A 12,168-nucleotide genomic window follows, 5' to 3' on the forward strand; every position below is an offset into this window, starting at 1 on the left:
TGTTCTGCACTATCTTTTCAAGGATATTTGTCTAGTGAACAGCCTTGGAAGATAGGTGGTATCTCTTTTCAAAGCAGAGGACAAGTTGGCTTAATGTCCAGAGTAATAAAGAGAATATTTTCCTGCAAGGGCAAAAATCAGGAAGGTTCAGAGGGCAGTTGGTATATTAGTTGGTGTATTATTAAATCATGTTCCCTAAACTTAAGTTTGCTCTCATGTAACCAACTGCATGTGTAAGGGTCATCATGTCCAGGGACTGGGGTTGAGGAATAGAGCAAATGTTATACCCTGGTTATTATTACTGTTATTGTGAGGAATAAACTGGTCTTTGTCTCTGACCCAGGAGTCTCCTATTTCCTGCCAGCGTTAATGAAATGGTAACAGGGAAAAATCTCAGATATTTCACAATCTTTGACATACTTAAGTACACATGTTAATCTATGGTATGTGAACACGGATAAAAACCTGAAAAAAAAAATACTAAGCTAACAAAATTGGGAATATGGGGAGGCAGAATTGGGAGGACCATGGGAAGGAAGGGGGAAGAGGAAGACAAGCAAAAAAAAAAAAAGAATGCCAGGCGTGGTGGCACATGCCTGTATCTCCAGCAACTCAGGAGGCTGGGGCAGGAGGATTGCAAGTTCAAGGCCAGCCTCAGCAACTTGGTGAGACCCCCTCTCAAAATAAAATTAAAAGGGCTGAAGAGGTAGCTCAGTGGTAGAGCACCCCTGGGTTCAATCCCCAAGTACTGAGAAAGAGAAAGACAGACAGACAAAATCCCAGTCCAAATAAGGATGGTAATGGATGTGATACTGTTAATGATGAGACAATCTAAATCAATTCAAACACCAGCCAGAGAAAGGAAAGCCTCCCTGGAGCCTAAGACATGTCCCCTCGCTTTGATATTTCACCACATACGCATTCATAAGGAAGAACTGAGATTGCTTCAAACAAGCTCTTAGAGTTTCTGAACGTTTGTTCAAGTTCTAACCTACTAGCCTCCATTAGGCAGTGAGAACCTGCCCAGCTTTCACCAGCTGCCTTCATCTGTGAAAGTGAATTCTTTGGATGCCTGACCGGTTGACTTCACAACAAAGTGTTTTTTTTCCTGGGCAAGGATGCCATAAAAATAATAAATGTTATGTTTAGATTCTTTTTAAAAGACAGCCCTTTGAAACTTCAGGCTTTGTTCTTAGAGTCCTACTGAAATAATCAAGTCTCTTTCAAGCAAGGAAAATCCACTTAAATTAGAAAACTTATAAAGGAATCAGCTACGCGGACTCATGTTAGAATTCTTCTGAGAGCAACCCCAGAAGCTACGGAGGGCCTGCATGCAAAGCGTGTGCCTGATTCAAAAGAACCAGCGGAGTAAGGGAAGTGACTTTTGAGATGCACCAGGGTATACGTACCAGCCTCTGCAGCAGCCTGAGTTGCCTGGGGACCCTGAGTCCAACCTACGTGGAAGAGGAGAAATGGAAGAGCAAGATCATGAGGTGTCCTTAAATATGAGGGTTAAAATTCAGATTCACTCAAATTCACCAAAAGGACTACCTATCTCAAAAGGTAGTTTTAACTTTATATCGGAGTTTGTTTCCAGGCCAGAACTGGAGCCAACAGATCTGGTCAGCTCTTAACCTGCCTGGTCACCTGAATGGTCTTTCCGGTAAGAGGAGAGATGATATTAGAATATCTTTACTCTGTTTCATTTTACTTTGGGGCTTGACATTGAGCTCCTTGCTGTTGTACCTATTATGATCAGTGAAGGTACTCAGCCTTATTCTGATGGGCTCATTATGCAACTCAAAACTCTTAGAGTGTTAGGGATGTGGCTCAGTTGGTAGAGTACTTCCCTCACCTGAACAAGGCCCTGGATTCAATCTCCAGCACCACAAAAAAAAAAAACCTCCCAGAAACTCTGAAAGCAAAACTGAACTTACCCTGATTTTTTTTCTTTACCATGAATTTTCTTATTGTGTTTTTTCTGGATGATTTGTCATGTTTTCCCATGTGCAGCAGAGGAACACAGAAAAGTGATAAAATCACCTTCTTTAAAAACCACAGTCATAATCAATGGGCCCCTCCAGACTGATTTGAAAGTTGTAGCTAGGTGCCAAACGTTACTTATGACAAATTTCTGTCTCAATAGTAGCAGTGTAAATGGTTATTGCTAAGAGTAATAAAATATTCTTTCTGGAGGGCAATTTGACAATGTAGATCAAAATCTTGAAAAATATGCCAGGGATTGCCTGCATATTCTTTAAACAATGGTATGAAGTGTAATTTACATAAAATGAAATTCATTCCTTTCTGTGCACAAGTAAAAACATTTTTTTACCATATACAGAGTTGTGCAAATACGGCCATAATCAACTTGAACATTTTACTGTTCAAGAAAGAACCCCTATTTCCTTTAGCCGTCATCTCTGAATCTCTTCTTTTCTCCTACCCCTTTGAAACCACTAAATTTACTTTGTCCCTATGGTTTTGCCCATTTCGGTCATTTCATATAAATGGAAACTTACTATATGTAGACTTTTGTGTCTGACATTTTTCACATAGCATGATTTTTTCCAAGGTTTGTCCATACTGCAGCAACCAGTACTCAATTCTTTTTTATATCTGAATGATATTCCATTGTATGGATGTACTACATTTCATTTGCTCGCCAGATAATGGACATTTGGGTTGTTTCTACTTTGTAGCTATTTTGAATGATTCTGAACTTGAATGAAGATTCACAGTCAATCCTTTGTATGGGAGACATACTTTTATTTTCCTATTACTGAAATTACTGGCAAATTTAACTTTTAAGAATCTGCCAAAACGTTTTTCCAAAATGACTATAGCATTTTATATTCTCACCTGAATGCATGTCTTTTAATTTGAAAATTCTACTTATAGAAAAGCATAATATACACAATGGAATATTACTCAGCAATAAAAGAGAATACAATCATGACATTTGCAGGTAAATGAATGGAATTGGAGAATATAATGTTAAATGAAGTTAGCCAATCCCAAAAAACCAAAGGTTGAATGTTTTCTCTGAAATAAGAAGGCTGATTCATAGTGGGGTTGGGAGGGGGAGCATAGGAGGGTTAGACAAACTTTAGATAGGGCAGAGGGGTGGGAGGGGATGGGAGGGGGCATGGGGGTAAAAAAGATGGTGGAATGAGATGGACATCATTACCCTAAGTACATGTATGAAGACACGAATGGTGTGAATATACTTTGTATATAAAAAATTGTGCTCAATATGTGTAATATGAATTGTAATTCATTCTGCTGTCATATACTACAAATTAAAATAAAAAATAAATAAATTTTTAAAAAGAAAAATATCATAGGAGGAGAAATCATTGGAAAAAAATAGATACACAAGAAAATTCTTTGCAACTTTTAAAGCAATTGTTCATAATTGGAAATTGTCCAAAATATCCTTAAAACGTGGTTCAATTAAATATATCATGATACATTAATTACAACAGAGCTGTTGAGAATAATGATGTGGATCTATATTTACTGATATCAACAAATCCTCTTGTTACTAAACTTTAATGCTATTCATCAAATATTTTTCTAGCTCTCCTCCTGAAAGATTACTACCTTGGAAGGTAAGTGGATCCACATGACTAGCTGTGGCCAATAAGTTGTGAAGGCAAGTAGTGTTTGTCACTTCTGGACCAAGAATTAAATTATAGACACTGGATCCTCCAGTATAGTAATTAGCAGTTTTTAGATCGGTAGCTTCATCAGGCCCATGTTCACAAGGGACAACAGTGTACACATGCGCTCCACTGCCAACCAGGAACAGACAAGTCGCATAAGCAAGAAATAAATGAGGGGCTTGTTATCTAGCATAACTCAGCTTATCCTGACAGATACATTCACGACACAATTTAAAATATTATATCAGGCAACAAACACTACATTTAATATGATTCATTTTTGCAAGGATAAGTGTTTTTATGTGTGGAACCCGCACCAAAATGCTAAAGATGGTTACTTTGGGATGGTTGAATTCTTTCTCTTAATACTTTTCTGTATTTTCTTCAGTTTTGACAAACTATCAGGTATCCCTTCCATATAGAAAAAACAATAAAGATATTTCCTTTTGAAAACTGATTGTATTACAGAAATTGTTTAACCCCATCCTCTTCCTTATCCCAAGTATGTGTGTGTGTTATAAGTTAAAACTAGAAACCACTAGATAGCTTCATACTCAAAATTCAAGAACAGAAAGGAAACTACAGGATTTAGGTTGACAGCCACCCTGAATCCAAATGGGAACCAAACAATTCCTAGGTGGATGGTGGTCTCTGATTTCTAAAAGGAGGTAAGATGTATCAGAAACCACTGGAAGGATCATGGGCAAGTTATTTACCAGTTTTGCAGGTTCATCTGAGGCCTTCCCCTCCCTAACATTGCAGAATAGACTGGGGACCACTTAAAAATAACTATGGTCAGAAGGAAAGCCCAACCCCTCTAGGTATTAAGTTCTCTGATTGATCTAAAGTATTTTCTTTGAAGTCTCCTCCTTTTAAAAATAGATTTTACAAGGAAATAAGCAAGCTTTAAGGAGAACAAGACAAGTGGGTTTTCCATTTTTGAGATAACTATCTGATGTCTCAGGGGATCCTGATGGCTACACTTCAGTCCAAGTTTAAACTCAGGTTGACCCAGAACCAAAACATCCCAGTACAGACAGATTCCCGGTGCCAGCTGGGACTGGAAGTACAAATGGCACCAATGTCATCATCATTGTTTTGAGTTAGGAATTCCTGATCCTTTTTATTGTTTGAGTAATTTTCCGTTGTCTTATATAAGAATCTGGGGGTAGGAACTGGGAACAAGGAAGTTACTGATTTTCAGCTTCATGGAAAGAGTTACCATAAATAGTAACCTCAGAGCTCCCACCAACTTGCTTGCAACCTAAAGAGATGATTCAAGTAGGATTCTTTGGTTCTAGCAAGACTTAGAGCTTACTTCCCCAGCATCAGATGTCCAGATCACAGTATTTATTAAGAAATATAAGCCATGATCTCTACCATCAAGGACTTACTATCTAACTAAAATATATATATATATTTAGGAATGGAAAAGGGCTGGGGATGGAGCTCAATGGTAGAGCACTTTCCTTGCACGTGTGAGGCTCTGGGTTCAATCCCCAGTCTCACAAAGGAAAAACAAAAACCAAAAAAGGAATGGGAAAAGGTCAAGTTCATTTTGTTCTTGAGTGACTATGGAGGGCTATATGATAGAGGTACGACTAGATCTAGCTTTGTCTGTATGGAATGGGATGAAAGGGAAGCAGGTTTAATACAGGTAACTAATGAGACAAGTTACCTTAGAGGTCTGCTGTAGAACTTGAACCAAAACCAAGGTCAGACATGGAAGGTCACTTAAGATGTTGTTTGTCACCAGTTGAAGAAGAGCCAGTGTGGGAGTATTTCCCTTTGGGTAATTCTATGTCACCTGCACAAAACTGTTCTTCCTTTGGGGTAAAGCTGCTGCAAGTTGTTCAGCTACTAACCACTTGCAATTCGGGGTTTCTATAACTTCAGAAATGAAAGAAGAAACTTCAAATTTGGGCTAAAATTGCAAACAATTTCCTGGAAGATTTGGGGTAAAAAATCAGCTGGCCTTAAGGCAAGTCAACCTATTTTGTTTCTTTGTGAAAAATAATGGAAATATAGGAAAATAATGAGTGGTTTAGGACACCCACTTGTCCCTGACCCTACCATTCCCACACACAAACATAAGCTCAGGCCTTCATCCCGCGGCTCCATCTTCCTGAATCAACCTTGCAGCTCCAGGGACACAGAAACATTGCTCACATTCCAGACTGCAACTCCAACAGCACATTGAGCAAGATTCCTCAAACCTGAGCATCCAAGGCTTTGAGAAAGTGCTAGTTAGAAACACAGAGTCACATACAACTCATCACACAGTGCTCAGGACTCCCACCCCTCCTTTCCACCCCCACGAAATGAGATATGGCTGGCTTGGGAATGAGCACATCTCTGGAATTTCTCCCACAGCATCCTCCTTCCCCATTCAGTTCTACAATTCCATTTCAGCAATCACATTCATGCACACAAGGGAGGCATTATTGAGGGGCCTGCAGTTTGCACAATCTGGGACTGGCTTTAGAAAGTTTCATATATTTACACACACATATGTATTTGTCTTCTCTGTTTTTTCCCCAAATACAAAGATGTGACTCTAAATAGAAATTTGTAAGAAATTTCCAAATTCAGGGAATTGGAAATGTATTACAATAGATGCTAGAATTATGATCAGCATTTATTGAACACTATTGATGTGCCAGGAGTTACAAATGAATATTACATTTAAACAAACTAAACTGTCCACATGAAAGAGGGGTGCTGCTTGGAGGAGTCAAGGCCAGCCCCAACCTTGACCTCTGCACATCTGGGTTCTGGTATGGGCTCCGCCCAGTTAGCCTGGGTGCATTGTTTCTTCTGGTGGCCTTCCCTGGTTGTCCTTTATAAAGCAGCTCACTGAGGACCTTGTCATGGAACTTGTGAAGATTTAATAAGGCTGGACATAAATGCTAAAAACTGCTACTATTACCTTAGTGTCTACTATAGGCAAATGCTTTGCCTGAATTAACTCTATCCTCACAATAACCATGAGAGCATACAATTTATTGTCAAATTTATTATCAAACTGAGGGTCTCCTACATGCCAAGAAACCACAATTTATTAAATAAATTTTATTATGTTTAGACTATAAGTTTGGAGCTCCCTCCCTTGTAAGAGACCCCTAAAACTGAGTGATATTTGTGATGTTTTTTCAGTTGTCATCTGTTGCAATTTATCACTCTAAATAAGAGGTCCCTTTAGCACCTAATTTTGTAGTCATAATTTGATATTCTTTCCCTTTAAAAAGGGCTCTGCAAATTATGATAACTTTATTTTCATCCTCAAACCTAAATCCACTCCTGCCAATGAGGCAAGAACTATTATCAACTCTTTTTTGCAGATGATGAAACTGAGATCCAGAGAGTTTGTTACTCGCCCAAGTATACACAGCCAAGAAATAGTGGGGCCCAGATTTGAACCCAGCAGTATGACTATATTTGAAAGGTGATTAATCATAACTTTATTGCTTTTGATGGGGAGGACAGTACTGGGGATTCAACTCAGGGGCACTTAAACGTGGAGCCTCATCCCCAGTCTTTTTTTTAATTTTTTAAATTTTGAGACAGAGTTTCATTAAATTCTTAGGAGCTTGCTAAATTGCTGAAACTGGCTTTGAACTTGCAATTTTCCGGCCTCAGCCTCCCAAGCTCCTGGGATTACAGACATGTGCTGCCACACTTGGCTTCTGAGTTCTTTAACACAAAAGTTCTTAACAAACTCTCTGAGAGACTGAAGACATTCAATAACTGGTGTCTATTACTATTTTGTGAAGCTAAAACTGCTTTTCTAATCATAGGAATAGAGCCAATCTTTATTTAAATTTAAAACTTACAAAACATATAAATCAGCAGACTGATTTTATACAAGAGACTTCCTCTTTAAGATTAATTTTCTGAAAGAGTCTTTTAAAGTAGTAGTGTTGGGGTGGAGACAGGAATTTGAATGAGGTGTTATTAGTCTATTTCTAATTAAAGGTAAATGACAAATAAGAATTGCATTGCAAGTTAATGGGTCTATATAATTACATTAAGATTTGCATAAAATTCACATACCTGGATACAATTTTTAAATTAAGTTTACATGTAATTTTGAAGAGCATAATATTTGAGAATAGAGTACTGACAACATTTCCAGGTTCTGTTCTAAGGTCTAAGTACATTAATTCTTTCACTCTTCAAAATCCATGTAATTAAGTAGTTTTGTCATTCTTGTTGAGACATAAAGGTTCAGAAATGTTAAATAATCCCCTAGCAAGTGCCCAGCCAGGATGTGAACCCAGGAAGTCTGTACTAGAACCTGTCTCTTAAATTCTTCTTCACCAAAAAAAAGAAAAAAGAAAAAGATAAATAACTAAATTTTAAAAATAGCACTTATTCTATTTTTGAGCTTTACTCAAAGGTACAATTGCAAATTTTCATAGAACTTCATACTTTGAAAGGTTTTATTTTATTTGCATTTTTTTATTTAGTCATTTTCAACACAAATTATTACCACATATTAAAGATCACATGAAACCATTAAATGGGCCGAATCCATGTTTTTCTAAGAAGGAAAGTTTAGAGAGTGTTAAGCCTTCCTGGATGTTAGAGCTGTAAGAGGTCCTCCTAATTCATAAACACAATCTTCACTTCTGTCCTTCCCACACTGCCTTTCCTCCATCCCACAAAAAAGTTACAAGATCTTTACTCTAAATTCCTTGTTTCTGCTCTCCTGCTGCACAAGAGCAATTGCTAACATGCAGTGCCAACCCTGTTTTAAACACACAACTAATATTTTCCTATATTTTACGTAAGAGGAAATTGAGGCACTGAGTGTAAGCTGCCCAAGGTAACAGAGATGGTAAGTGACAGAATCAGGACTCAAACCTAGACAGCCACCGATCATGCCCTTTACTGCTTACTAAAACACCTTCCATGTACTGAGTGTCCACTGTATATATCAGGTCCCTACCACATGGTATCTACGTCCTTGGCTGTATGCCCAAAGGAACTGCACTGTAAATGGAAGAGAAGGGACCAGCCTGTCTCTGGATCCAAAGTCTGCACTTGTTCTACACCAACACAAAAGCCTATTGGGATTTGTATATATTCCATCTGATGACCCCCAGAAAGAATTACTGCCACCTCCACTTGATCGATAAGCCCATTCATAAGAAATAGTCTGCATGAAATTAACCAAGGACCGGGCAGATTTGTCTTCCAGATCTGCTCTTCAAAAGGAGGGGCAGGAAAAAAGCGAAAAGAGGTACCCTGCTTATATCTTCCTCCCAACCTACAAAACAGGTTTTAAACTGAACAGTTTGTCACTAAAATGTTGTGTATGCAAGCAGCTTGTCCACTTTAACTGTGACAGCCACTCCTCTCACAGGTCTCCACAGTGCCACTTGTGTGAAGCCGCTATATACTACTGTCCAAAGGGCTTTCCTAGTCGTAGGACACCAGATTGGGATTTCATATTTATTGGTTTTATTCACCTGGGAGGCTAAGCCAGTTAAAACACAAGCTCTAGCGAACATACTGAGTATCAGTTAAAGGGGCTAAGACGCTTTAGTTCCGGGGGATTTTTAAACTGCTAACCCATTGCTGAGACCCTAATGGGAAAGTCGTGTTCTCCCCGTTTCCACGTGGGAAAAGCTAAGCTTCCATGAGTCTGGAACTTTCCCAGGTTGTCCCTTCTCCTTGGATCAACAACAATAGCAACAAACTCTTAGTCGCCTCAGAAATTAACAAAGACTGGCCAAAACACGTCCAGATAACCCGAGGCCAAGAAGTTAACTTGGTCCCGCAGGACTTGGAGTCTCAGGCACAGTTCCGCGGGAGCCTCAGGGTCAGGTTGGCACTGCGGATGATGGAGAAGCGACCCACCAGTGACGGACAGGTGGGGAAGCTTTGGTGCAGAAAGTCGAGAAAGGAGAGGGAGGTGATGCCTCCCTGCCCCGCGTCCGAACTGCCCAAAGACTCCCGTCCAGAAGCCACGCGGCCCAGGCAGGCTGAGGGAGGGGACCGCAGCCCCGCCGGCCCCCGCCCACCCCTCCCTCCAGCTCTCCCGCTTACTTGCTCCGAAGTGTCATCCCAGCTCCGTGCCTCTTCCTGCGACCCTGCGCAGAGAGAAAGCCCCAAGCACAGCCCTAAAAGCAGGAGCATGGTGGGGCGAGAGCGCGGGGACCGCACTGGGACCGGGAGGGACACGCAGGGAGATCCCGGGACTCCGGCAGCTGCGGACGCGCCCTGGCCCGGGCCCCGCCCCCGCTGGCCCGCCCCCCGCTCCCCGCTGACAAACCCCCGGGCCCCGCCTCCCCGAGCGTCCCCACTCCGGTCCTGCCTCCCTGAGCGCCCCTATGGACACCCAGCCCAGCCTCCGGCGCGCTACCACCTCCGATCCCCGCCTCCCCTGGCCCGGGTCCAAGCAGGGTACCCTCTGCCTGAGTAGCACGCCCAGCCCGGCCACCTGTGCGCTGTCCAGTGGGTCCTCTCCACTTGCTTGCCCTCCTATTCTGTACCTTGTGCCCTTAAAGGAACCAGATTCCGGTATAAAAACTTCTCCGTTTTCACCTTCCAGCACTCCACCCTAACCCTTTCCTCCCTTTCTGCAAGGTGTGAAATGCCTCTGTGTGCCAAAGGAGAGGGAAAGGTCACCCTAACACTCAGCATAGTACCCACTCCCTCACCTGCTAGCATTAGCCACAGAGCTTCCTCCTCTCTGTTCAGACAACAGCACATTTTGCATCTGCCACTGATATTTGGAAGTCAAGATTAAGCGACGCTGGTCAGTAGTAATATTGTTCCCCTTTGTGATGTTCTGGCACAAGGAGAAAGAAAGGAGGAAGGTAGAGTTGGCAGTGTGTGAGAGTAGTTTTAATTTTTTTGCTATTAATCATGAAAATGAATGCCAGGTATCTTACTTATAAACTTTTAGTGTATTTCCAACCTGCCATAGGCAGAATTATCTACCAACAATTGTACCTGGCCTGTTAAAATCTGGGGCCATCTTTTTGTCCAGTAGATACATAATGTAGCTGGGGCTACCTGTTTATTTTATTTTCAAAAGGGCATTTCTCAAAGACATTTTCTGTCTCTGGCATTGCTATCTCACCAGATGAGGCACATAGTAGGGTTCACTGGCCCAGAATAGGGAAATGACTACCACAGATAGTGGAGCATCAGACCTGTGGGACATTAGGTGGCCGTTATAATCTGGAAGTCAGAGAAACATGGCAAATGCTTATAATGTAATCTAAAGGGAAAAAGAAATCAGACCACAAAACTGGATCAATAGTATGATTGTAATTAGGTAAAAATACATATGAATGGACATTACTGGAAAACAATGAAAAATGACAACCAGTGTGCTCATTTGAGCAGGTATTTCATAAAGCATTTTATTTACCTGTTGAAATGCTGCTTGCTCGATAGAGAAATTAAGAGAGGTTAAAACAAACAAACTAGTTGCTACAGTGCAATAAATGCAAGGAAAATCTTTGCCATTAGCAGATAAACATTTCATAACCTAACTACTGACTAATTAAAAAGCACATAACTAACAAGAACTAAAGTAGCTGATAGAGTGGGAGTTTCTGCTTAGACCTGGTAGCACACCCTGTCCTCATTTTTAACTGAAGAAAATAGTCCTAATCTTTTCAAGTCAGTTTGCCTATTTCTTCTCTTGGGGAAAAATAACTATCTGTGAACTGATAGTTGTGTTGGACAAAGCCAGGTTATTTGAAGGGGACGGTGACAGCTGCTATTATTTCAGTGCTTCAGCAGATCAAGGGCCCCATCTGGTCTTCCCTTTCCTCCCACCCCTCTGCCCTGCAGTGCCAGGAGGAACCATACTCAACTATTTTTTCTCTTATATCTGATCTTTTTTCCAGTTTTATAATAACTGGGTTTTGTAGCAATAACATTAAGAAATGTGAGTTTTCTTTGTCCTGGATGACCCTGATTTTACTTTGGGCCATGGAACTAATGCATTGTTGTGTTTGTTTTGAGGCCAGTATCTCCAGTGGGATCAGAAGTTCTTTGAGAACAAGCATCTTTCTCTACTTCCAGAACTGTGTTAAATATATAGTTAGTCCCAAGGACCTTTTGATGAACAGAATTAGGAGACAAGAGGCATGGGATGGGAGGTCAAGGGCTGTCTGTGCTGGAAAGGGGCAGCTTGGGCTATCATCCAGTTGGCCACTGGGGACTACAAGACTTAGGAAAGTTTCAGAATTTTTTGTTACAGATGTTGCTGGATTTATGATGGTTTGACTTACAATGTTTCCAGTTTACAGTGTATTCAGTAGACAACATGCTTTCTAGAAAACATGTTCTAGAAAACATGCTTTGAGTTGTGATCTTTTCCTAGGCTATAATTTGTGGTGTGATACTCCTGTGATGCTGAGCCACAGAGGCAAGGGGACTCCCAGTCAGCCACTCCATAGCAAGGAGGGGAGTGGGGAGCAGACAGTACTGTACCATGTGTTGTGTTGCCAGCGGTTTTGATATTGTGTTTTGT

At 40.8% G+C, this 12,168-nt stretch overlaps 1 protein-coding gene across 1 annotated transcript in view; it reads right to left on the bottom strand.

Moving 5' to 3' along the window:
* The window catches only part of Itih5 (inter-alpha-trypsin inhibitor heavy chain 5), an 86,406-nt gene extending 76,502 nt beyond the window's left edge, over positions 1 to 9,904 (bottom strand). The window contains exons 1-2 of the mRNA XM_071599781.1: positions 9,723 to 9,904; positions 1,410 to 1,454 (exon numbers count right to left, since the gene is read on the bottom strand). Coding sequence (XP_071455882.1) covers positions 1,410 to 1,454; positions 9,723 to 9,812 — 135 coding nt within the window. The 5' untranslated portion in view covers positions 9,813 to 9,904. The remainder of the gene's footprint in view (positions 1 to 1,409; positions 1,455 to 9,722) is intronic.
* Between the last annotated feature and the right edge of the window lie 2,264 nt (positions 9,905 to 12,168).

Source organism: Marmota flaviventris, chromosome 12 (assembly GCF_047511675.1).
Source record: "Marmota flaviventris isolate mMarFla1 chromosome 12, mMarFla1.hap1, whole genome shotgun sequence".
Taxonomy (NCBI): domain Eukaryota; kingdom Metazoa; phylum Chordata; class Mammalia; order Rodentia; family Sciuridae; genus Marmota; species Marmota flaviventris.